The sequence below is a fragment of the Scyliorhinus canicula genome, chromosome 12 (genome assembly GCF_902713615.1).
Source record: "Scyliorhinus canicula chromosome 12, sScyCan1.1, whole genome shotgun sequence".
NCBI lineage: Eukaryota > Metazoa > Chordata > Chondrichthyes > Carcharhiniformes > Scyliorhinidae > Scyliorhinus > Scyliorhinus canicula.
In genome coordinates, this window is record NC_052157.1 from 5,332,593 (window position 1) to 5,360,460 (window position 27,868).

A 27,868-nucleotide genomic window follows, 5' to 3' on the forward strand; every position below is an offset into this window, starting at 1 on the left:
GTGATTATATAATGTGATTAATGGAGGCATGACTGGAGGTTAACCAGAAATATTGGTCCACAGAATGTTCAGTGATTGCATAGATCAGTGGAGATTTTTCCTTTGTTGCATATACTCAATTTTGATGAAGAAATTTAGTGCTGTTGACAAAGCTTTGAGCACTTTTTGCACTTGTAAAGAACATAATTGGGGATAAACAGAATTGAAATAGTTTCAGTTGCAGGAACAGCAATTTGAAAATTAATGTTTTTAATTTGATATGTGCTGAGTACAGAATAATCAACCTGCTGGCCCTGAATTTGTGTGCATTTCTTTTTGTTTTTTTGTTATTTGCAGCACAGAAGGCGGCCATTTGGCCCATCGTGTCTGCACCGGCTCCCAAAAGAGTTACTCAGCTAGTCCCATACTCCAGCCCTCCTATCCTCCTAGCCCTCTAAATTAATCACTTTCAAATATATATCCAACCATCTTTTGAAACCTCCCATGGAATCTGTCTCCACCACTCTCCCAGCAGTGCATTCCAAACTCCCAACAACTCTCTGAATAAAGAATTTTTTCCTCATCTGACTCCTAGTTCTCTTGCTGACCATCTTGAAATTGTAACTGCTATTCCAGGTGCAAGTGTAATTTTGCTATCTGCATTTTACGCCCCCCCCCCCCATGTTGCCCCACTCCTTGTCTCAGCCAATCATGTTGTACAATTTCCCCCCTCTCCTCAATTAGAGGAGATTGGATGCAATACATGCAGCCCAACTGCTGTAATGTTCTCACTATGGGAAGGATGTGGAAGCATTGGAAAGCGTGCAAAGGAGATTTACCAGAATGCTGCCGAGTTTGGAGGATAGGTCTTATGAGGAAAGGTTGAGGGAGCTAGGGCTTTTCTCTTTGGAGCGGAGGAGGATGAGAGGCGACTTAATAGAGGTTTATAAGATGATGACGGGGATAGATAGAGTGGACGTTCACAGACTATTTCGTCGGGTGGATGTAGCTGTTACAAGAGGACATAACTATAAGGTTCAGGGTGGGAGATATAGGAGCGATGTCCGAGGTAGGTTCTTTACTCAGAGAGTGGTTGTGTGGAATGGACTGCCTTCTGTGATAGTGGAGTCGGACACTTTAGGAACTTTCAAGCGGTTATTAGATAGGCACATGGAGCACACCAGAATGACAGAGAGTGGGATAGGTTGATCTTGGTTTTGGACAAGGCTCGGCAGAACATGGAGCGCCGAATCGCCTGTTCTGTATTGTACTGTTCCATGTTCTATCCATGCCCCTCATCACCTTGTACACCTCTATCAAGTCACCTCTCTGCCTTCTTCGCTCCAGTGAGAAAAGGCCTAGCTCCTTCAACCTTTCTTCATAAGACATGCCCTCCAGTCCAGGCAGCATCCTGGTAAATCCCCTCTGTACCCTCTCCAAAGCATCCACATCCTTCCTATAATGAGGCGACCAGAACTGGACACAATATTCCAGGTGTGGTCGAACTCGGGTTTTATAAAGCTGCAGCAAAACCTCGCGGCTCTTAAACTCAATCCCCCTGTTAATGAAAGCCAACACACCATTCGCCTTCTTAACAACCCTATCAACCTGGGTAGCAACTTTGAGGGATCTATGTACGTGGACCTCTGTTCCTGCACACTTCCAAGAATCCTGCATTTATCCCTGTATTCAGCATATAGCATATTGATATATTGGAGGTGCGGCAAAACAAAGTTTTCATGGGGATGAGAGAGACACTGGCTGCGGACCCTGGGGGTGAGAGAGGCACTGGCTGCGGAGCCTTGGGTGTGAGCGAGAGAGAGACATTGGTTGCGCGGTCCCATGGGTGAGAGTGAAACTGGCTGCAGAACCTGGGGGTGGGGAGGGCAAGAGTGAGAGAGCCACTGGTTGCAGGAACTCTGGTGTGAAAGAGACGCTGGCTGCAGGGTCCCAGGGATGAGGGAGACTACGGCAGAGGGACCAGGTGTAATGGAGAAGATGGCTGAGAGGCCCTGGGGTGAGGGTGTGAAGGTGGAGAAACGAGAGAGGGGTTGTGAGGGAAGGATGGATGCCTGGGAGGGGTGTGTGTGCATGTGAATGTAAGTGTGGACCCCCAGGGTAGTTGTAACACCAGATATTTATAGAGTAAAGCTCCTCTGAGCACAAAGTTTGCCGTATTGCAAACATATGCCATAATTCTAACTTAAGACCTTCAGTTGCTAAATCACATCCGTTCTGTATTCTGGTCATCCTATCTTCCTTGTTAAATTTAACGCATTACATTTGAATGTGACGCATTTTTGCTCCTGTTACAAATGTTTTTGGGAGGCAACTTGGTATGGCTGTCGAAAAAGTTGGTTGAGAATATCTGAAAGTATTGTGCCAACCCCATGAACAGATGGCATCTTCTGATGGCATACCACTAACATATTTGCACAGCTCTGAATCAAGATCATTGATTATGATCCCATTTATAAATTAACACAAATGTATAGGTCAAAAAGTCTGAGGAAAATGCATGGGCAATTTAAGAAGGCAAAATCCACCTCTTAAACCCTGTACTAGCAAGGTATATAAAGGTTTTGGTGTAAGTAGAGGCTGGTGACAGGCCTCTAAGAAAGAGCTTTGCTATTGGGAGAATATGGATAATATTTGGTATATGTACTTTGGCACTTGGTAGGTTTTAATATTTTAAAGATGTTCTTGATGAAGGTATCCTTACAACCCCGTAAGGAAGAAGTTATTAAAATAACTTTGTTACATCATTTAGGGCACAATAAGAAGTCTTACAACACCAGGTTAAAGTCCAACAGGTTTGTTTCAAATCACTAGCTTTCGGACCACTGCTCCTTTCTCAGGTGAAGGAGCAGTGCTCCGAAAGCTAGTGATTTGAAACAACCTGTTGGACTTTGCACACTGTCTGTGCATTCCCCTTAATCAAATTACAGTTGGAAAAGGATTAAGAACATCGACAGCATAATTGAAACCAGAATGTTGGAACAGCTGATAGCTACAACAAGACTTTTCTCTCGTACTCTTCCCATTTATGTAGCTGCCCAATTGTGATTTTGACTAATTTTATCCTGAGCTCGCTCTTCCTTATTGAGCAAACTACCTATGATTTTCCTTGGAGTAAAACATGCACTCCACAGAATTCTATACTACAAATCCTGTGTTTAATTAAGATCCATAGGAGGGCCAGGTTTCTTTATGACCCGACAGGATTTCTATCTGAAATCACTATCTGAACCAAAGGCTGACCTTTGAGAAAGGAAGTAGTAAGCAAACCGATGATCTGCATTTGTCGGCTGACCGCTCTGAATAACTGCCCCAAGATTAGTCTGATCGATAAAGAGGTTTTCCTACCCTACTTGCAGCCTACAGTATTTGGTTGCGAATCTTGTTTGTAAACCCACCAGCGTTGGAACTTAAATTTGCTGGATGTTTGACTCGAGCAAGTTTGTTCTGTGTAAATATTTTCTCTTTCATTTCAGCGATGCTTAAGGTCCTGTTAAAAGTGAGCTATATGCGTTCTAAGCAAGCTTGTACCCAATTGGACTGCATAGCCTGTTACCACATGGACTGCAGCAGATCAAGAAGGCAACTCACCACGACCTTCTCAGGGGCAATTAAGGATGGGCAATAAATGCTGGCCTTGTCAGCAATGCCCACATCCTGTGAGTGAATACATGAAAAAAATAAATTTGAGCAATATCTAACTAAATTCAACAGATTTTGCCATATTTTTGGACGTTTCTGTGTTTTCTCTCAGGTTAATGCCATGTGGACAGGAAAAATCTTAAGAGGGCAATTCCTGATTTGTGTTTGTACCTTAATGATGAGGGTTGGAAGTGTTTGAGTAGGAAAGTTTTCAGATAATAAAATGTGCAAGTAAATTCAGAACTTTAAATTTCCACAGTAATTTTTAATTGACCAACTGTAATGGACCTTTGTCATCAGTGAGTGCTTGCGTGCCTTCTCTAGAATTTTCTGTAAAATAGAATCCTTTGATATAAAACTGGTTGATGTACTGTCGCATTTTACATGAACAAAGTTTAAAAATAAATATTGCACCTTTTGTTTCCATCTTTTTTACCCCAGTTGTCTGATTATACTCTTCCTCTTTACCTCGTATCATAAGCCTGTCCTATCTTCTCTCCTCTGTGCAGCACAGTGGTTATCACAGTTGCTTCACAGCTCCAGGGTCCCAGGTTTGATTCCCGGCCTGGGTCACTGTCTGTGTGGAGTCTGCACGTTCTCTCCGTGTTTGCGTGGGTTTCCTCTGGGTGCTCCAGTTTCCTCCCACAGTCCAAAGATGTGCAGGTTAGGTGGATTGGCTATGCTAAATTGCCCATAGTGTCCAAAAAAGGTTAGGTGGGGTTACAGGGATAGGGTGGAAGTGTGGGGATAGGGTGGAGGTATGGGCTTAGGTAGGGTGCTCTTTTTAAGGGCTGGTGCAGACTCTATGGGCTGAATGGCCTCCTTCTGCACTGTAAATTCTATTGTTCTATAGTATGGTTCTTTGTCTCCCCTCACTGCCTTGCATTTGATCTGTGAGTGATTGATTCCAGATGATGATTAAGCTTTCATTGTGATTATTCTATTGGCGTAGATCTCAGCCAGATAGTAAATTATTCTGCATGTCCGGTGAGACAGATTACTATCTGTCACAGTCCAGCAATGAATTGTAGGATTATATATAATTAACCTTTCCTAGTGCTTGCCATTGTTCCAACAAAGATCTGGGTCCAGGCATTTCCAAGTTTTGTGCTGTTCTGTAGCAGGCAACCTCTCTCTTAGTGCTGGAGGCCAAGTTGCGTTGGAATGGGGGATAGGCTGGGGAAAGTTGAGGGCCGACACGGATAGTTAGTTCACAGTGTATTGTGTGAATGCTCAGTGCATGCGTGAAGGATTGGAGCAGAGAGAGCTTGGCAGCAGATAACATTTGGATTGGAGATGTGAGCTAAGTTAAGATTTATTGCTTACAGCATGCAAGACAATATAATTTACAATTATATTAAATGCAGTCAATAAATAGCATCCATTTAATAATGGTCAAGATACAGGGTACTGACATTGTGGTTGGGTGCCACATAAGCATTGATTTATGGTGGAATGTGTGATTCGTTCAGTTTTCCAAACAACCATGTCTAATTAGAAATGATACTGAATATTGTTACCAGGATGTGATAGATGTCTGACCATGGGGCTAGTACGGGATATTTGACTGGGATAAAGGTGCTGTATAAATCCAAATTGCTGTTATGGTCGGATGAGCAACGTAATGCTATGTTTCGACTGATACGTCGTAAAATAGATGCACATGGAGCAACAAATCTTACATTCTCAAGTAATAGTGACCACTGGACATGCCAAAGTGTTGTAGCAGTTTATAATTTAATATATGCCATCTTTCTTTCCTCCTCTCTCCCGACCCCCAAAAATGCTGTAATTTGTTTTGTGGAAGACTGAAGCAACATTGCACACTCAGAATTATTTGCCTATCTGCAATAATTGTGACAAATTTTAAAGTCTATTATGTGATTTTTTTTTAAGAGACTGGAGGCTACAGCAGTAAACAAAATGGAAAACTACCAATCGTTAATGATGTGGTCAGCCCTCCGCGAACTGCCCTCCTGGGGACTATCTTTTCTCCTGTTTTCAGTTTCTTCTCACCAGCAAACAAAAATGGTAAGTACCTGTGTCATTGGGGAAAAGGGATACTTATAAAAGCAAATTACTGCGGATGCTGGAATCTGAAACCAAAGAGAAAATGCTGGAAAATCTCAGCAGGTCTGGCAGCATCTGTAGGGAGAGAAAGGAGCTTACGCTTCGAGTCCGATGACTCTTTGTCAAAGCTAACGGACAGAGAAAGCGGGAAATATTTATACTGTGGAGTGAGAATGAAAGATGCGTCATAGCCACAGAAACCCAGGGAAACCGGGTGCTAATGGCTACAGAAACCAAGGGGAAAGTGTGCTATTGGCGGTCCCCAAAGAGGACAAAAGATGTGAACGGTCAAACAGCAGGGAAACTAAATGTGAGGGGAAGGGGGAAGCAAAGAGGAGGAAGGTGCAGGAAAGGTGGATAAGATTGGGGGGGGGGGGGGGGGAATTAAATGTAATGGGATACTTATAAAATCTTTGTCCAGCAATTATACATGATGCAGTGTATTTGTGCATTTTGTTGTAGGGCGCCTTGCTAATGTCAAGAAACAGCACGCATAATATTCCTTTTGCAGTGAGCTTTAAGTGCAGTGGAATCATACAACTTTGAAGGCAGCCATTTGGCCTGTCGTGCTTGTGCTGGCTCTTTGAAAGAGCAATCTAATTAATCCCACTCCCCAGCCCTTTCCCTCATAAACCTGGAACTTTGTCCACTTCAAGCAGTGCATGCCCAAATAAGGAATCTAATTCCGCCAGACTTTCAGGCAGTACATTCTCGTTCCACCCCCTTGTGAAAACGTTTTCCTTCATGTCCCCTTTTGTTTTGCAAATTATTTTCAAGTCATGACCTCTGGTAATACCAACTAACCAGTCAGAAGAAATAAAATAGCAAATTCTGAAGTGATGACGTGGTGGGATATTATCTCCATGTGGCGGGTTCCAGTTCTGGGCCTTATTGTTGCAGGAGAATGTCATGTGTTTCCTGGAGGAAAAGGAAAGGAATTTGGAGAGCGCAAGCTGCTGGTGCAAATTTTCGCTGCTTAATTATAGCAGCAGCAATAGCAACGGTCTGTGAGAGGGTCAATTGTCAGCCGACTTGACATGAGTCCGTATGCTCAAGGGAAGAGAGGAGGGCAAACATCTTTTTTGAAACAATTATGTTAATAAGTCAGTAGACTGCTTTATACTGTTGTAATTGAGGACAATCTGATGAGGGTAACACAATTTTTTAACAAGGAGATAGGATAAATCGTTCCTCCTTACACTTTATTTCTCGTTTATTCACGTTATTTATTCAATATAGCAATTGAATATATAGCAATATAGCAATTGAACCAGAGCTAGGAAAGATCATGTTAACACAATCACTGCTTCTGAGCCTGATGGCTATTAAGATTGATGGATTGGTTGACTGGTTCAAGCAGTACAATCCTGGGACTAACACTGAACCAGTTTCTTATGGCTTTTTGTTTTACTTTTGAATTATCCTGACCAATCTATGTGACAAAATCAAAATGGTAAGAAGTCTTACAACACCAGGTTAAAGTCCAACATGTTTGTTTCAAACACTAGCTTTCAGAGCACTGCTCCTTCCTCAGGTGAATCACAGTGCTCCGAAAGCTAGTGTTTGAAACAAACATGTTGGACTTTAACCTGGTGTTTTAAGACTTCTTACTGTGCTCACCCCAGTCCAACGCCGGCATCTCCACATCAAAATCAAAATGATTACCCTTCCTTCGTGCTGTTCACCAAAAACGTGATACAACAGACAGTAGATTAAGATAATGTATATTTCACCGTTCCTTTTTAGAATGTTGGAGTACTTCCTGCATCTGAATTACCCAGTAGTAGTTGCCATATAAGAAGGCAACTTTAATGCAAGCACAACGTAGGAACTAGGAACAGGCAATTCAGCCCCTCAAGCCCGCTCCGCCTTTCAATACGAGATTAGCTGATCTTCTCTCGGCCTCAACTCCACTTCTCCATAACCTTTCAACCCATTGCTAATTTAAATCTGTCTATCTCTTCCTTAAATTTACTCCTTGAATTTCTCCTCAATCTACTTACCCTAAAACTATGACCTCTCCAACTAGATTTCCCCACAAGAGGAAGCATCTGGTCTACGTCTATTTTGTCAATACCTTTTATCATAGAATCGCTACAGTACTGAAGGAGGCCTTTCGGCCCATTAAATCTGCACCGATCTTCTGAAAGAGCTCCCTACCTGTGCCCACTCTCCTGTCCTATCCCCATAACCCCACCTAACCTGCATGTTCCTGGACACTTAAAGGGGCAATTTTAGCATGGTCAGTCCACCTAACCTGCACATCTTTGGACTGTGGGAGTAAACCGGAGCATCTGGAGGAAACGGGGAGAAAGTCCAAACTCCATCAGTTACCTCTGGACGGAATTGAACCTAGGTCCTAGCACTGTGCGGCAACAGAGTACAGGCCTGAACTGCTCAAACTCTCTTCATAAGGCAAACAAACCTCTCATCTCTTGAATCAATCTAGTGAGCCTCCTCTGAACTGCCTCTAATGCAATTACATCCTTCTTCAAATAAAGGGACAAAAACTATACACAGTGCTCCAGATGTGGGCTCACCAATGCCTTGTACAGTTGCTGCAACATTACGCTACTATTATATTCTATTCCTTTAGCTATAATAGCCGAAATTTGCCTTCCTTAATACCTGCTGTACCTGCACACGTTTTTAGAGATTCATGCACAATGACACTCAGATTCCTCTGTGCTGAAGCACAAAGGCTTTTGAGAAAATCCCTCCACATTTCACAAAATGTGTGTGAATTAATTCTATACTTGTAATTACCAGGTTGTTTCATATAAAATAATGTTCATGTGTAATTTTATTCTTTAAAAATTTGTATAACGATGATTGAAATTGAAACTCCTCTTCCATTCTTTCGACAAATACCTGTCCATTCGTTGAATTCTAATTTTATGAAATATAAAATGAGGAAATGCTGGAAGTACTCAGCAGATCTGGCAGCATCCGGAGTTGACTTTTCAGGTCGATGACCTTTCACCAGAATTGGTTAAAGTTGGAGATATTTAAAGTTAGAGAAGTTTTAAGTAAATAAAAATGTTGAAGAGGGTGTTTGAGAACAAGGAAAGGTGCTGCCAGAGTTTATCCAGAATTTTCTGACTTTGTTTCAGATTTCCAGCATTTGCAGTATTTTGCTTTTAAAGTAAAGTGCCAGTTGCCTGTAATGTCTTAAAGGTGTTTCAGCATGCCTTGACTCATGTTGCCAAATGTGCCTGCTGTTTTGCATGTGACAAGATCCAGCAAACTACTGAGGGAATAGTAGACAGGTGGCAATATAGCGGTATTGTCACTGGAATAGTATTCCAGAGACCATGGGTAATGCTCTGGGGAGTGGGGTTCAAATCCCACCATGGCAGATGGTGGAATTTGAATTCAATTTTTAAAAATCTGGAAACCATTGTCGATTCTCGTAAAAACCCTTTTACTCTTAAGCTCCCTCTTAAATGGCCTAGCACGCCACTGAGTTCAAGTGCAATTGGGTATGGGCAATAAATGCCGCCCCAGCCAGCGATGCCCACCTCCCATGAATGAATCTTTTTTAAAAATAGTGCTCGGCTTGACTTTTGGACGGCTCAGATGTTTGGGCAAACGGTCGTCTTTCAATGCCGTCATGGGCTCTGCTCATCTGAAGCACTCCTACGTCAATCTGGAATACATTCTTACATCACGCCTCAACAGTTCCTGAGAAACTTTCTTTGCATAAATCTCGTCAATTATATCATTCATGAATCCCTTCTGACCCAGGGAAAAAAGTACTATTAACGAACCAACACTTTTGTAATAATGTTGCTCTTCTTGTCTCTTGCGGCTGCACTGTTTGTTGAATGTGTATAGTTTAAATCTTAATTTCATTGGAAGAGTGATGACCGGTACACTATGGTGAGTGACCTCTCCTTTTGGGTTATTTGAGGTAATGTGATTTGACGCTTATGTTTGCAGGAACGTCGGGTTCTGACTCTCCAGGTCAGGCAGTAGAGGCTGAAGAAATTGTTAAACAACTGGAATTGGAGCAGGTGGACGAGATCACTACCAGCACGGCAACGTCGGCCACTGGAGGACTGTACTGCGGACAGGCAGTGACAGCACAATCACCTTTGTCTCCTGACAGCAGCTCAAATGATGGAGAGGATGAGGTCACTAATGAACTTCATCCTATGCCAGGTATGGTAAACCTTTTAAATGAGCAATTCTCCGCATTTGTAAATTCTGGTAGAAAATGGGCCTGTGTGCTGATGGCGAGGGAGCGCGACAAGGATAGGACATAATGCTACTACCCCTGTCCACAGAGACTTATGTCACACAAGAGTACCTCGTGGATGTGATTTCAAGCTTCTTATCTGTGGTGAGTTCAACCAGGTTCCTGGGTGATTGTGAATTTTTCATAGATGCACGCTGTGTTTTGTCACAAAAGTGTTCATATGAGCCATTTTGTTGCACTAACAGTTAGTCAGTAGTTGTTGACTTCTTTCACCAGTTAATCAAATGTTAAATTTCATAGATAGAATTAGTGAGCCAATGTGAATGTTATGTAATAGTTACTAAAGAATTACTGGCAGAGCATCAAGAATAGATTTTTGTAGTAATTGGCAGATTGTTCAATACCTTTTGATTTTCCTTTAATCCACTGAAACATGATGCTTCATCATTATGCTTCAGAATCCCAAACTGCTGTTTGCCTGATCTGTCATGCACACTCCTGTCGCCATAGATCCAGAGTCTCTTTCTCATAACTTAGAGACCACAGCCACAGGTTGGTAAGAGCTACGATTTGAGGACCTGTAAGCATGCTGAGCAAAGTTTGGGCTAGAGTTTAACCTGTTAGAATTGCAGGTTTCCGTGAACTGCTGTTCTAGTTATAATGAGCTAGGCTGGCTGGTTAGGTGTCCAATGTGCGTTGGGAGTACCATGAACCTTTCAACCCTATGTGTTGGATTGCCAAGTGTGCCTTGCAGAATGGAGACCCTCCAAATTTCATTCGGCTCAACTAGAGAGACTTTACCTACCTTCTATCACCCGCCCTAGAAAGAAAAATGGAATGGTACAGCACAAAAGGTCACTTGGCCTCTCATGCCTGTGCCAGCTCTTTGAAAGGGCAGTCCAGTCAGTCCCATTCTCCTGCCCTTTATTTTCTCCAGATTTCTGCAGTTATTTCCTTTACACGTATCCAGTTCCTTCCTGAAAGTCACTGTTAAATCTGCTTCAGGTCATGTATTCCAGATCAGAACACCATCCATTAAAAAACTCCTTATGTTCCCTCTGGTTCTTTTGGCAGTTACTGTAATTCTGTAGCTTCTACTTGCTGATCCTCTTGCCAATGAAAATAATTTCTCTATGTATTATATTGAAACCCCTCACAATTTTGAACACCTCAAAACAAGTTTGTTTTGGTCTTTGGGCAAGTGACCAGCGTAGATTTGAGTGCTCCTTGGTGATCTTCAGGTGCCAGTTAGACCTGCTGAGAGGGGTATGATGAGCAGCTAAACTCGTCATGAGCCGTGAAGCTGCATCGTAACTTGGCAGTAGTCTAGAGGCTTCCTGTTTGTACTGCTGGCACCGGTTTCTTTTCGTTAAACAAAGTTTCCAATTCACTGAATTAAATCGTGCATTCAGTAGCAAAATTTTACAAAAATGTATCTATATTTAACAAATAAAAATAGGATACTTTAAATGATTGATTAGTGCTTTAGCGATTAATTAGTTTCCCATTAAATTAAATAAGGATTTTAAAATGGTTAGTATCTATTAAAATAACAGACACTACTTCACCTGGGCACCTGGAATGTTTTTATACTGATAGTGTATCTTCTCGGCTTTAGACTGACTTCAAAATAATTGCCCTATAATCAGTGTAGTTTCCTCTTAATTCATGGTTGTTCAATTCAAATTTTTTGTCTAAATTCTTTGCTTTCTTTATCTCAACTCAAATTACGTCAATGTAGAAATTGACGTTGAATGATTAGGATTTAACTATATTTTCCTACTCAAAATATGATGTTGCCTAATGCAGAGTGCATCCTGGCTGACGAATAGTATGTGGCTGTATAAATATATCAAATTGTATGTTGATCAACAAAGACTGCTCAGTAGTACGGCTTAGGAGCTTGACTGATGACCTGAGACAACATGAGCAAATATCCTCATTTGTGTGCATTGATAGCCAGCAATACTACCAGATTTGCATTGCTACAAAGTGGTTTGCACTCTAAATGTTATGCCCAAGCGGGAGAGAACAACTCCAGGCAGTCAGCCCACATTAGGCGAGATATAACTGCTGTCCAACACTAAATGTAGCTTTATTTTTAAAAGCCCAGTAGAGTGCCCAGGAACCAGCTTTAATTTAAGTGGAGACAGCCCTGTAAAATGTAGCCAGTTTGATGATTGAACTTCTTCATTTGGCTGCAGACACAATTTCCATAAAGTGAATGATTTTTCCATACATTTTGCCAGTCTAAACAGTGCTCTTAGCCAAGCCTGAGTCCCTTTAGTATAACAAACTGCTGTGTTGACTTTTGGTAAGTTATTTGTTCACCTAGTTTATTTTAAGTTGTAACCATAGTATCATGTGAAATCCAAGCACAATATGTTGGCATTGAAATGTGCTTCATGCTGGTAGATGAATGGAACTGACCTCTACCAGGCAGTGGGGGAATAAATTTCTTCAGAGCCTATAACTACATGGCTTTAAACTAATGGCCATGAGCAGAAGATGTTGCTCCTCTGGTGTCTTGTTCTAAGTGCTAGGCAGTGACAAAACATCTCTGTTCTGGTCATCTGACTGGCAGAGCAATCATGTCCTATGTTGCTTGTACTCTATATTGTTTGTTGAACCTCTGGTCAGACCGGTTTAGTTGTATCAGCCTAGTTTAATTGTACCTTTGGCGAGGGAAAGAAATTGAGAGGGGAGTAGGTAGGTATGCTCTTTGTAAAGCTTGTGAGGTTAAACAAATGTTAGAACAATGTTATGAGTACTCGTTTAAATTGGATAACTTCGGGCAGTATGCTGTCTTTTCAAAATTTTGATGGCATTGAAAAAAGTTTGAGATGTTCATTTCTTAATTTTCAGCACCAGAATTGAATGTGTCAAATGTAGAACTGTGCAAGACGATATCTTCCCCGGACTCTTACCCAGAGCCACCTGCTCACCCGGAGGCAAGCTATGAAGAAGACTGGGAAGTTTTTGATCCGTAAGTGTCTGCATATATATGGTTGCTTGTAAAAATGGCACATCGTGTATGAATTCTGTGAGCTGTTCTTCACTCCCTCCATAAGTCCCACTCCAGGATTGAGCACAAAAGGCAAGGTTGACACTTCATTGCACTACAGTACTGAGGTAGTGCTGCACTATTTAAAGTGCTGTCTTTTTTGACGAGACATTAAACCAAGGCCCCATTTGCCCCCACGGGTAGATATAAAAGGTCCTATGGCACTATTCTAAAGAGCAGGGGAGGTTTTCTTCAGACCTGGCCTCAAATCAATATCGAAAAACAGATATTGCTGAAAAAAGAGACACGCTGTCCAAACATTTTGTCTTGAATTTATCAGGCAGTTGCAAGAATACCACATTCCGAAGGGAACAATAATTTATACTGCATGAGAAGGGTCTGCGAATTAACTCTGATGGTCAAGGCGTTGCCACAGAGAGTGCACCAGGGAACGGTGATCCCCTCAACTTTTATTTAAGTTTGTATAATAATAATCTTTATTGTCACAAGTAGGCTTACATTTACACTGCAATGAAGTTACTGTGAAAAGCCCCAAGTCGCCACACTCCAGTGAATTCAGGCTTAGTCGACCTAATCTCTCCTCATACGACAATCCTGCCATCCCAGGAAACAGTCTGGTGAACGGTGTTTACCTTCTCCCCATCATCTCATTTTTTTAAATAGTGGGGATACATTTGCCACCCTACAGTCTGCTGGGACTATTCCAGAATCTACAGAATTTTGGAAGATGGTGACCAATGCAGCCACTATTTTCATGGCCACCTCCTTTAGTATCCTGGGATGTAGATTATCAGGCCCTGGGGATTTATTGGCTTTCAGTCCCATTTATTTCTCCACTATTTTTCCAGCACTTCTTCAATTCCTCCTCCTCACTGGACCATTGGTTTCCTAGCATTTCTGGGAAATTATTTGTGTCTTCCTCCATGAAGACAGTTCCATGAAAATAGTTGTTCTGCAGTTTTCTTGTTTTCTATTATAAATTCTTCTGTTTCGGACTGTAATGCACCTACATTTGCCTTCACTAATCTTTTTCTTTTTATGTACTTACAGAAGGTTTTGCTGTCAGCTTTTTAAATTTTTTTTATTTAACACAAATTTGTAACAGTTACAGAGAGAAAAATGGCCCTGTGCAAAGAGCCTTAACATAGTGAAAACGAACAGTGGGAAAGAATAAACATGTTAATAAGGCACTTCCCCTACCAGCTCTGTTTGCCCATGCCACACGTGTTCAACTAAACTAACGTGGCCCTAACCCTCTTCTCCTCCCCCCCGAGGCCTGACCTGCCAGGTCAGCGCTGCGCTTGGCCCTAGCCCGCCCCGCCCCACCTCCAACTCTCCCTGGTGCCCCCTGACCTGCGCTAGCTATGCTGACCCCTGCCCTTGGCGCCTACCTGTCTCCCGTCCAGGCGCTCGTTCAAGTCCAGTTTCTTATCTTTAATAAAGGTCCAAACCTGTTCTGGTGTCTCAAAATAGTAGTGGAGTTCCTCAAACGTAACCCAGAGCTTTGCAGGATACAGCATTCCAAACCTCACCTTTTTGTAGAGGGCTGCCTTTACCTTGATGAATCCTGCACGCCTCTTGGCCAGCTCCGTTCCCAAGTCCTGGTAAATGCGCACCTCACAGTTCTCCCATCTTCTGCTCCTCTCCGCCTTGGCCCATCGCAGCACACGTTCCCTGTCAGCAAGCCGGTGAAATTGGACCACCAAGGCCCTCGGTCGGTTGCCCGTCCTGGGCTTCCTTGCGGGGGGGCTCTATGTGCCCCATCCAACTCCAGGGGTTGAGGGAAGGCCTCCGGTCCCATCAGCGCCTCAAGCATACCCGTCACACATGTGCCCACATCAACCCCTCGCAGCCCTCGGGGAGGCCAATGATCCTTAAATTCTGCCTCCTGGCTCTGTTCCCCAGCTCTTCAAGCTGCCCCTGCATCCTCCTCTGACGGGCGTTCAGCTCCTCCACCTCGTGCTCCAGCTCCATTACCGTGCTCGCCTGGCTGGAGAGCTTCGCCTCGACCTCCCTGAGCACCTTCCCTTGGACCACCTGTGTCTCGGCCATTCGGTCCATCACCGCTCTCATCGGGTCCAGCGTGTCCCCCCTCAGCTCGGCGAAGCAGTTCTTGAAGAACTCCATCTGTTCCTCCCTTGGCCAGTGAGCCTCCGCTCCCCGGTCCCTGCCGTCCACCATGCTTGGCCGCCCGGTCTGGGGTCCCCGCTGCTCCCGCTTCAATCCTTGCCGCTCCACTCGACCACTTCTAGTCCAGCTGCCCATACCCCGGAAAGGAAGCCTCTTCCCTATTGTCTCCTCCACCGATTCAGGCTGCTAGGTCCCAAAAAAGTCCGTTAAAAAAGGTCCGTTTTCCCATCGCGGGCGGGAGCGATTCGACCTGCGACCTGTCTCCACGAGGGCGCCACTGGAAGCTCCTGCTGTCAGCTTTTTATATTGCATGCAAGTTTAATCTTTCCCTCTATGTTTCCCCTCTTAATAAATCTTTATCCTCATGCTTTGTCTAATTGAAAAGGGGGCAATGGCTGGACATTTTTTTTCTGTTGGCAGAGGACAGGGTCCTGCATTTATATCGCTTCTAGCAAGCATAGGTGAGCCACGATATGAGCCTGACTGATAAATTGGTTGTTAGTGTAATTTTAGCTCTGGGTAAGGTTATCTGTTCATTATCGCTTTGTTATTTGTGGGAACTTGTGTGTAAATTGGCTGCTGTGTTTTGGACATTACAACAGTGACTGCACTTCAAAAGCACTGCATTGGCTGATAGTTGTTTTAGGGTGTACTAATGTTGTGAACGGCACTAAACAAATTAACGTAATTCTTTTAACATAAATATAGATCAGTTTTGACACGTTTTTCATTTCGCTAATTCGAAAGGAGGTTGAGGCGTAGAAGTGTAACCTACAACCATAAGACACAGGAGCAGAATTAGACCACTTGACCCATCGAGTCTGCTCCGCCATTCAATCATAGCTGATATTTTCTCATCCCCATTCTCCTGCCTTCTCCCCATAACCCCTGATCCCCTTATTAATCAAGAACCTATCTATCTCTGTCTTAAAGACACTCAGTGAATTGGCCTCCACAGCCTTCATAGAAATCGTAGAATTTACAGTGCAGTAGGAGGCCATTCGGCCCATCAAGTCTGCACCGGCTCTTTGAAAGAACACGCTACCCAAGCCCACACCTCCACCCTATCCTCATAGCCCAGTAACCTCTCCCAACATTGAGGGCAATTTTGGACACTAAGGGCAATTTAGCATGGCCAATCCACCTAACCTGCACCCGGAGGAAACCCACGCACACACGGGGAGAACGTGCAGACTCCGCACAGACAGTGACCCAAGCCGGGAATCGAACCGGGACCCTGGGGCTGTGAAGCAATTGTGTTAACCACTATGCTACCGTGCTGCCCACACCACTTCTGCGGCAAAGAGTTCCACAGATTCGCCACCCTCTGGCTGAAGAAATTCCTCCTCATCTGTTTTAAAGGATCGTCCCTTTAGTCTGAGATTGTGACCTCTGGTTCTAGTTTTTCCTGCAAGTGGAAACATCCTCTCCACGTCCACTCTATCCAGGCCTCGCAGTTTCTTGTACGTTTCAATAAGATCCCCTCTCATCCTTCTAAACTCCAACGAGTACAGACCCAGAGTCCTCAAACATTCCTCATACAACAAGTTCTTCGTTCCAGGGATCATTCTTGTGAACAAGCTGCCTTTAATTGTAAAATTTTGCAGTAGGCCTTCAGCTCATTGCACCAATGCCAGAATTCTGCAAAGGGTGGACTTGGACCCCATATCTTTGTACATTCTCTTTTTTTGAAATATTTTAATTGGATTTGCTTTTCGTGCTGCCTCACGGCACTCAGGACCCAGGTTTGATCCCAGCCCTGGGTCACTGTCTGTGTGGAGTTTGCACATTCTCCTCGTATCTGCGTGGGTCTCACCCCCCTCCCACAACCCAAAAAGATGTGCAGGGTAGGTGGATTGGCTGCACTAAATTGCCCCTTAATTGGAAAAAATAATTGGGTACTCTAAATTTAAAAAGAAAAAGACTTTGCTTTTAGGATATTGTACATCCTCTGGTTCCATGGTCATACGAAGAAGCATACAAACAAGAAGCAGGAATAGGCCATTTAGTCCCTCGAACCTTCTCCGCCATTTAATAAGATCATGGCTGATCTTGTTTTTAAAATAAATTTAGAGTACCCAATCCTTTTTGCCAATTAGGGGGCAATTTAGCGTGGCCAGTTCACCTATCTTGTTCATCTTTGGATTGTGGGGGTGAGACCCATGCAGACAGGGAGAATGTGCTTGCTAAAAAATGAAAGAATCTCCCCGCTGTGATTTCACGCCCTGGCGCGTGACCTGTTCTCTGCTGCCTCTTCTGGCATTCTCTTTTTTCTTCAGGTTTTTATGAGGAGTGACAAAAATTTACAACTTTAGAAGGAACCAAAATTGGACACAATAATTGCACCTCAGAAATTGGGCGCTTCTTTTTTCAAATTGTTAAAAAGAGTTCATTGCGCTGATGAAAGAATGAACAGCACAAAGCTATAGGCATTAATGTGTCAGCTGTATTCTTCAATACCAGGTTTCTATGAAGATTCTAACTTCAGATCTCAAATGTACAGTCGGTGAAAGTCGAGAATTTCTGTCTCGGTTCTGAGATTTTCTGCATCTGGACCAGTTTTCCAAATCCATCTCTGCCAGCATCATAATCTGTCCTATATCCATCACATACCTGACCACCAGATTTCACACGCCCAAACTGCCTGCCTTCTTTGTGGCCAGTATCTCAGTCGTTCTGATTATTCGAGCATCCAAGCATGTTTCATTAATAAATCTCATGTTCTGTTCGGCGACCCTGTGTGTAATATTCTACAAAACTAATCCGCATGAACAAAGAACAGTACGGCACAGGAACAGGCCCTTCGGCCCTCCAAGCCTGTGCCGATCGTGTGTCCTATCTAGACCAACCAACCACCTGTATCCTTCTATACCCCATCTGTTCATGTGCCTATCTAGATCAGTCATAAAGGTCGCTAACGTATCTGCCTCAACCACCTCACTTGGCAGTGCATTGCAGGCCACCACCACCATCTGTGTAAAAATCTTGCCCGCACATCTCCACTGAACCTTCTCCCCCCCCCCCTCACCTTGAACTTGTGCCCCTTGTAATTGTCATTTCCGCTCTGGGAAAAAGCCTCCAACTATTCACCCTATCTATACCCCTAATAATTTTATAAACTTCTATCATGTCGCCCCTCGGCCTCTGTCTCTCTGGGGAGAATAATCCCAGTTTATTTAATCTCTCCTCGTAGCTAATACCCTCCATACCAGGCAGCATCCTGGTAAACCTTGTCTGTATTCTCTCCAAAGCCTCCACGTCCTTCTAGTAGTGCGGTGACCAGAATTGGACATAATATTCCAAATGTGGCCTAACCAACATTCTATATAATTGTAACATAATTTTCAAGCTTTTATACTCGATACCCCGTCCTATGAAGGTAAGCATGCCAGATGCTTTCTTTACCACCATTTCCACCTCTACTGCCACTTTTAAGGATCTGTGGACCTGCACGCCCAGATCTCTCTCAGTCTCTATGCTCCTGATGGCTCTGCCATTTATTTTATAGCTCCCACCTGAATTGGATCTACCAAAATGCATCACCTCACATTTGTCCGGATTAAATTCTATCTGCCATTTCTCTGCCCAATTTCCTGCAATCTTAGTATCATCCGCAAACTTGCTAATCAGACCTGCTACGTTTTCTTCCAAGTTATTTCTATATATTACAAAGAGCAGAGGTCCCAGAACTGATCCTTGCGGAACACCACTAGTTACAGACCTCCATTCAAAAAATACCCTTCCACTGCTACCCTCTGTCTTCTATGGCCAAGCCAGTTCTGGATCCATCCAGCTAGTTCACCCCTGACCCCATGTGATCTAATCTTTTGCACCAGCCTGCCATGAGGGACCTTATCAAATGCTTTACTAAAGTCCACGTAGACAACATCCACAGCCGCTCCCTTGTCAATCATTTTTGTCATCTCTTCAAAAAATTCAATTAAATTAGTGAGACATGACCTCCCTCGTGTTCAAACCTATGATGAGTTGCTCAACATCACTGTTCTTTGAGAAGAGTTTGTACATCTGTTCCTCGGTAGTATAAAACGACAGATTCTCAACATAGAGAGAGTAGTTGTACCTCAGTAATTTGTCCTGCTCATATCGGCTTCCCCAAAAGTGCTAATCTCAGTATTGGCTCAGCTCCACATGAGAACCACTATTGACAAAAAAGACCCATTTATGCCTACTCTCTGATTCCTGTTAGCCAGCTAATCTTTTATCCATGTCAATATATTACCTCTCCCCATACCATAAGCTTTTATTTTCCACAATAACCTTTGATGCGATGCATCTGGAAATCTAACTACAATACATCGACTATTCCCCCTTTATCCACAACCGTTACCTCCTTAAAAAAACTCCCAATAAGTTGGTTAAACATGATTTCCCTTTCACAGAACCATACTGACACTGTCTGATTTCCATGGTCTTATCCAAGTGCCGTGCTGTAGCTTCTTCAATAACAGTGCAAACGTTTTCCCCATGACAGATGTTAAGCTATCTGACCTGCAGTTTGCCCACTTTCATTTTGGAGAAGGCGGTGGCATAGTGGTATTAAGGCCATAAGAAGGAGCAGAATTAGACCATTCATCCCATAGAGTCTGCTCCACCATTTAATCAACTACATAACCTCTGATCCCCTTATTAATCAAGAATATTGTCACTGGACTAGTAATCCAGAGACCGGGCTCAGTTGGCTCGACAGCTGATATGTGAAGCAGAGTCAGGCCAATGCTGCTGGTTCAATCCATGTACGGCTGAGGTTAGTCATGGAGGCCCCACCTTCTCAACCTTGCCCCTCACCTGAGATGTGATCCTCGGGTTAAATCACCACCAGTCAGCTCTCCCCCTCAAAGGGGAAAGCAGTCTATGGTCATCTGGGACTCTGGCGACTTTACTTTCTCTTAATTAACATATGAATGATTAAACATTTTCTATAACACGCTATGAAATATTCAGCGTGTATAAAATGTTTTCAATATTATTCAAGTGCTCATGGTTTGTGGAGAGCCCAATTTCAATCTTGCAGCCCACTGAGGTGCAGGAGGGCCATTCATGTGGCCTACTCACTTGCCTATCATGGCACTATAGTGAAGATAGAACCAAAATCAGATGTCAGTTCAGTCAGGATCTAGGTGTAAAACAGGCCTGAGGCACTGAATGGCTTTCTCCTGTTCTTATCTTTCCTCATCCTGAGTAGCCAAAAAAAAATTGTGCCTACAGAAAATTGGGTGAAGTTGTGGGTTGAGAGATGTTTCGTTTAAGACTCATCGAAGCATACATAGAAAATAGACGCAGGTGAAGGGCCATTCGGCCCTTTGAACCATTCAGTATGATCGTGGCTGATTATCATCAAGTTTAATACCCTGATCCCTCCTTTCTCTCCCCCCCCCCTCCCCCCCCATATCCCTTTATCCCCAAGAGCTATATCTAATTCCTTCTTGAAATTACAAAACGTTTTTGCCTCAACTACTTTTTGTGGTAGTGAATTCCACAGATTTACCATTCTGGGTGAATGAATCTCTCCTCACCTCAGTCCTGAAAGGTTTACCCCTTAGCCTCAAACTATGACCCCTAGTTCTGGACTCTCCCATCATCGGGAACATTCTGAATCTACCCAGTCTAATCCTGGTAGAATTTTATAAATTTCTACGAGATCCCTCTCACTCTTCTGAACTCCAATGAATATAAACTTAATCAACGTAGTCTCTCTTCATATGACAGTCCCGTCATCCCAGGAATCAGACTGGTAAACCTTCGCTGCACTCCCTCCATAGCAAGAACATCCTTCCTCAGATAAGGACACCAAAACCGCGCACAATACTTCAGGTGTGACCTCACCAATGCCCCATACAATTGCCCTACTCTTGTATTCAAATCCTCTCGCTATGAAGGCCAACAAACCATTTGCCTTCTTTACCAGTATGCTGACTTTCAGCGACTGATTCACAAGGACACCAAGATCTCGTTGAGTATCCACCTCTCTCGATTTACACCCATTCAAATAATAATCTGCCGTCCTATTTTTGTTACCGAAGCAGATAACCTCACATTTATTCACATTATACTGCACCTGCCATGCATATGCCTACACTCAGCCTGTCCAAATCCAGCTGAAGTATCTCTGCATCCTCCTCACAGTTCACCCTCCCACCCAACTTTGTATCATCTACAAATTTGGAGATACTACGTTTAGTTTGCTCGTCCAAATCATTAATATATAATGTGAACAGTTGGGATCCTAGAACAGATCCCTGCGGTACCCCACTAGTCACTGCCTGCCAATCGGAGAAACACTCATTTATTCCAAATTTTTGCTTCCTGTCTGCTAACCAACTTTCTATCCATCTCAAGACACGACCCGCAATCCCATGTGCTTTAACTTTGCATATTAATCTGTTACGTGAGATCTTGTCGAAAGCCTTCTAAAAGTCTAAATATACCACTGTGGAGTTTGCACTTTCTCTCCGTGTCTGCATGGGTTTCCTCCGGGTGCTCTGGTTTCCTCCCACAGTCCTAAACTGTACAGGTTAGGTGGATTGGCTATGTTAAATTGCCCCTTAGTGTCCAAAAAGGTTAGGTGGGGTTACTGGGTTACAGGAATGGGGTGGGGGTGAGGGCTTAAGGAGGGTGTTCTTTCCAAGGGCCAGTGCAGACTCGATAGGCCGAACAACCTCCTTCTACACTGTCAATTCTGACATCCACCGGTTCACCCTCATGAACTCTACAAGTTACACCTTCAAAGAATTCCAGTAGATTTCCCTTTCATAAATCCATGCTGACTTTGTCTGATTGCGCCACTGCTTTCCAAATGCTGTGCAATGAAATTCTTGATAATTGACTGGCAACTTCCCTACGACTGACGTTAGGCTCACTGGTCTACAGCTCCCTGTTTTCTCTCTACCTCCCTTTTTCAATAGTGGGGTTATATTAGCTATCCTCCAATCTGTAGGCGCCATTCCAGAGACCAAAAAATTTTGGGAAATAACCGACAATAGATCTACTATTTCTAGGGATATTTCCTTAAGTACTCTGGGATAAAGATTATTTGATCCTGGAGATTTACCCACCTTCAATCCCATTCATTTCCCCAAAACCATTTCTTCACTAATATCAATTTCCTTCAGCTCCTCACTAGAGGGTGTTTTTTTTTAGGAACTTCTGGTACATTATTCATGTCTTCCTCTGTGAAGACAGAAAAGTATGAATTTAGTTCCTCAGCCATTTCTTTATTCCCCGTTATGAATTCCCCCATTTCTGACTGTAAGGGGCCTACATTTGTTTTTATCAGTCTTTTTCTCTTTACATACTTTTGGACACTTAGAATTAGAACAGTACAGCACAGAACAGGCCCTTCGGCCCTCGATGTTGTGCCGAGCAATGATCACCCTACTCAAGCCCATGTATCCACCCTATACCAGTAACCCAACAACCCCCATTAACCTTATTTTTGAGGACACTAAGGGCAATTTAGCCTGGCCAATCCACCTAACCCGCACATCTTTGGACTGTGGGAGGAAACCGGAGCACCCGGAGGAAACCCACGCACACACGGGGAGACCGTGCAGACTCCGCACAGACAGTGACCCAGCCGGGAATCGAACCTGGGACCCTGGAGCTGTGAAGCATTGATGCTAACCACCATGCTACCATGCTGCCCCGACTTCTGCAGTTAGTTTTTATGTTCCCCAATAGCTTACTTTCAGATTGTATTTTCTCCTTCTTAATCAATCCCTTGCTCCGCCTTTGCTAAATTTTAAACTGTTCCCAATCCTCAGGTCTATTGCTTTTTCTTGCTAACTTGTATGCCTCATCTTTGAATCTATTACTATCTCTGATTTCCCTTGTAAGCCATGGTTTGGCCACAGTTTCCTTTCTACTCTTGTTCCAAATAAGAATAAACAACTTTTGGAGTTCACCTATCCGTTCCTTAAATGCCTGTCCACTGTCCTTCCTTTCAGTAATGTTTCCCAGTCCATCATAGTTACCTTTACTGAGATTCACATGAGGATGGGGCAGGAAAGTGGAGTTGAGGTGGAGATCAGCCATTACGTTATTGAACGGTGGAGCAGGCTCAAACAGCTCTATGGCCATCTCTTGCTTCTGTTTCTTGTAACCTCTACTGTAGATTTTAAGGCAAAATCATAGCTCTACAAGCCTATCGGTGTGTGGCTTTGTGCTAATGCAAGAATTGAACACTGGCGTTGTGCTATCTAGTGGCCAATGAGTATACATATTTTGCACCGTGAATTAAAAGCCATGAACTTTGAACTTGAGTTAGACTGTGTTAAACCCTTTAAAGAAAATCACATCTAACCTACATTGATTTTGTTTTGGAGCGGTTGCAAAGGGAGTGGATCCTGAAAGAAAAATGTTACGATTATGACAAAAATGCATCATGTGGTGCCAATGTCTCTTCATTCTGGCAAAGTCATAATTTCAGTTGTAATTATGCTGAGTGCTGATAGTGAGAGTCTGCAGAAAATTAAAAAGAGAGTTTCTAACTGTCAGGCAGCTGAGGTTAAGAACAATCTAAAGACAATGGTGATCAAAATAAGAACAAAATGCTTGAAGTGTCTATTTCTTGCAGAAATTTGGAAGAGAAAAGACCTTTTGGATGCTGTTGATTTTTCTTGTTTGTATCTTTCAGCATTTATTCATTTTCTATTGTGAAATTTAAGTTCTGTGGTACTCTTATGTGTGGGAATACATAATGCCATTTAAAGATGGGCTGGTATTGCTGCTTTTATTAGAGTGAGATGTTGACCACTCCCTGCCAGAGACTGTACTTTGAAATCTAGCTTTGATCTACAGCTGTGGGCTTTGACCACAGTGCAGCAGCGGTGAAGTAACTAACATATAGTGGCGCATGTGCTTAAAAAAGGACTTGCATTTCTACAGGGATGTTCATGACCTCTATACATCCCAAAGCACCTGACAGCTAATTAAATAGTTCTGAAGTGTTGACACTTGTAGGAAACGCAGAAGCCAATTTTGTGCAAGGTCCCACAAACAATATTGTGATAAGGACCAGATAATGCATTTGCTGTGATGATTTTCCTGTTCTTGGAATACTGCCATGGGATTTTTGATAACCACCTTAGAGAGCAGACGGGAGATTGGTTTAACTTCTCATCCAAAAGACGGCACCTGTATACCTTCAATACTGCTCGGAAGAATTGGCCTGATTTTTCTTATGCTCCAGTTCCTTGAGTGGGGCATTTACTCAAACCTTCTGACTTGGATGCTACTTCCTGAGCCAAGGCTGGCACAGGAGTATAGGAATAGTGTTCTGTGTGTGATCTGTTGATGCTACAGTTTGGGATGTAAAGAAAATGACAGAGCTAGCTGATAAATTCCTCTGACTATTTTTTTTTATTGTGTTAGCAATTAGCCAAGCGTATTGGTTTTAGCAAATAATGAAAGTCACTGACTTTATCGCATTAGATTGTACCAGCTAACATGCAGTTAACACTTTGAAAGAAGTAACTTGTCAGGTTGTTATCTAGCCAACAGAGGACCGAGTATAAGTGCACAGTCTCATATCACATTCCAAATGATAAACACTAAATTGATATTTTAGTGAGTATTTCTTTCTGATCTGTTAACTGCTTTTGCTACTTTGACTTTTAACCTTTTATTGCAACAAATCACGTGGGTCGAGTTGTGGCACTGACTGTCTTGTATATCCATTAACCAAAATATTTACCAACATCTTGCTATCCGTTACCTGACCTGTGGAATGATTCCAACATTTCTTGCCTCTTTTTCCCCACAACTGCAATATTTTGCTTTCAGTTTTTGGACTAAACTTTCCAATAGCTTATTTTCATTGTGCCGTCATGCATTTTGCTTAAACACAGAATCCTCTTTGTAACTCGCCTCAATTTATTTTCTTTCCATGTCATCAGTGGTTGCTGTACCATCCCTGGCTGAGTTGCTTCTTCCTAGATTGCTGCTATTGCTGCTCGCTGTCTGGAAGTTCACACAAGCTGCCTGTAGTGATTGACATGTCCCCACTGTGTGGCAAAACAACTGTCTGCTGTACAGCAGCTCCTGATGGTTGAAATTATTATTTTGTATAGATGGAATAGTGGATGTTCTTCCATGCTCACTAAAGCACCATTTGTCTGATCTCAGTCACTGTAAGAAAGAACAGCATCATCAGAATTAAGATTCTCGTGCACAAATCTTTGAAATTAGTGTTTGATGATTGTCAGAACCTTGTGTTGACATTATCACTAAATATTCTAGAAAAGACAAGTGTCCTTTTATTTCCCCTCCTGGCTTTTTAAAATTAATCATGAAAGGTTGGTTTACCGAATGCATGACTTTAGTACCCCAGCAGCAGTTTCTACCTCACAGGTGATGTGATGCTCATGTCGGTGTGTAAACATTGTCAGCTCCGCAATCCCACGAGGAGGTTTGAAACGTTCGCTGCACATGAAAACATGAGTACCCATAAATGAGTGTAAATGAGCCCTAAGGGAAGATCCCATTTTTAAAGAAAATAAGATGGACGCTTGACGGAAATAAACTTTTAGGGCTACAGGCAAAGAACGCGGTAATGGCACTGGTCGAGTTGCTCTACTGAGAGCTGACATGGACTTGATGGGTCGAATGGCCTCCTGTGTTGTAATGACTCTATTCAGCAGAGATGCCTGTTATTTTTAAAGTTGCCATTTAGGATTTGCAACCTATTGGGCTTTAATTCCATTGTGAATGTTTGGTTTTTTTCCATGCATTTTAATAGTTTTTTTCCTGTTTGCTTGATAGTTATTTTTTCATCAAACATGTGCCACCGCTAACGGAGGAGCAGCTAAGTCGGAAGCCAGCCCTGCCACTTAAAACCAGAAGTACACCTGAATTCTCTTTGGTCCTAGACTTGGTGAGTGACAGTGTACTTTTCAATGAATAAAATCATACCAGGTTTGACTTATAAAATAAGAAAAAGTAGTGAAACAGACGTTACAGTTCATTATGTAAAAAATTAACATCATAGAATGTGATACCTACATACTAATTAACCTCTGTTATATTTGTTTTTGTATGTGTAAGATTAATGATTTTAGTTTTTGAAAGAGTGAATTGGGATAACATCTGCCCACAGAGGCATCTGTGACCTCAACTGGCAGAATTTCTGGATTCAAATATGTTCGTAGAATCCCTAAAGTGCAGAAGGAGGCCATTCGGCATGTCAAGTCTGCACTGACCCTCGGAAAGAGCACCCAACCTAGTCCCATTCCCCTGCCCTATCCTTGTAACCTAACCTGCACATCTGGACACTTGAGGGGCAACTTAGCATGGCCAATCCACCTAACCCACATATCTCTGGACTGAGGGAGGAAACCAGTGCACCTGGAGGAAATCCATGCAGACATGGGGAAAACGCGCAAACTCCACACATACAGTCGCCCAAGGCCGGAATTGAACCCTGTTCCCTGGCGCTGTGAGGCAGCAGTGCTAACCAATGTTCTCAAGTTATTGCCTCTCCCATACTTGATTTGGACTGGAAAATTAGAGGCTGGTTACATTTCTTTAATGGTTTTTTAAAAAAGTTACCATCTATTCGCTTGATCCTCTCATGCCAAATCCTGACTTGAGTTGCAATTTGTTAAACTCCCAATTTAATTTCCACATTCCCTGAAGTTTGCTGGTGTTTTATATTTCCAAATGTTTTTCCCTGACAGGATGAGACATTGGTGCACTGCAGTCTCAATGAACTGGATGATGCGGCATTGACCTTTCCTGTCCTTTTCCAAGATGTAATTTACCAGGTAAAATAAACATATTTGGAGTGTATCTGCCAAATTTAGGAGATGCAGAGCTGCATTTGATCCTTTGTGTTCCTTGCCTATTCAGTCTTGGAACGTATCTCTGAAGTCAAGATTCGGCAATAGATAACTTAGCAAGTTTAATTGGGGTGTCCTATGTGCAGGCATTTGCACAAATAGTGACCACATGGGCCAGGTACTCTTGGACTTACTTGGACAGTAATCCAACAGGAGATTGTGTCTTAAGGGAGAAGAGGGAAGAACGTATTTAATTGAATAGTATGATGGTCAGGATGTTGCTGCCTAATGTGTACTGGTGTAATCGTGCCTCATAAGGAGGTCTTGTAGCGCAGTGGGTAGCGTCCCTCCCTCTGAGCCAGAAGCTCTGGGTTCAAGCCCCTCTTCAGGACTTGATGGTCAAGAAGGACACATTCAGCTTTTAAAAATATTTTTAATCAGCAAAAGTTTCATGAGGACACACAAACCCACCAACAATACAACCCCATCATATCCCTAAACCACACCCAGCCCAAACATAAGAACTAGGAGCAGGAGTAGGCCATCTGGCCCCTCGAGCCTGCTCCGCCATTCAATTAGATCATGGCTGATCTTTTGTGGACTCAGCTCCACTTTCCGGCCCGAACACCATAACCCTTAATCCCTTTATTCTTCAAAAAACTATCTATCTTTACCTTAAAAACATGTAATGAAGGAGCCTCAACTGCTTCACTGGGCAAGGAATTCCATAGATTCACAACCCTTTGGGTGAAGAAGTTCCTCCTAAACTCAGTCCTAAATCTACTTCCCCTTATTTTGAGGCTATGCCCCCTAGTTCTGCTGTCACCCGCCAGTGGAAACAACCTGCCCGCATCTATCCTATCTATTCCCTTCATAATTTTAAATGTTTCTATAAGATCCCCCCTCATCCTTCTAAATTCCAACGAGTACAGTCCCAGTCTACTCAACCTCTCCTCATAATCCAACCCCTTCAGCTCTGGGATTAACCTAGTGAATCTCCTCTGCACA

The 27,868-nt window shown here is 43.0% G+C and overlaps 1 protein-coding gene across 6 annotated transcripts in view; it reads left to right on the forward strand.

Moving 5' to 3' along the window:
• Positions 1-27,868, forward strand: part of LOC119974380 (CTD small phosphatase-like protein 2) — a 105,797-nt gene that overhangs the window by 62,960 nt on the left and 14,969 nt on the right. For 5 of the 6 annotated variants that reach the window (XM_038813180.1, XM_038813179.1, XM_038813183.1 and 2 more), the window contains 5 exons: positions 5,536-5,670; positions 9,652-9,873; positions 12,776-12,896; positions 25,845-25,956; positions 26,759-26,845. In XM_038813180.1, coding sequence (XP_038669108.1) covers positions 5,536-5,670; positions 9,652-9,873; positions 12,776-12,896; positions 25,845-25,956; positions 26,759-26,845 — 677 coding nt within the window. The remainder of the gene's footprint in view (positions 1-5,535; positions 5,671-9,651; positions 9,874-12,775; positions 12,897-25,844; positions 25,957-26,758; positions 26,846-27,868) is intronic. The other variant, XM_038813184.1, reaches the window with a different exon arrangement.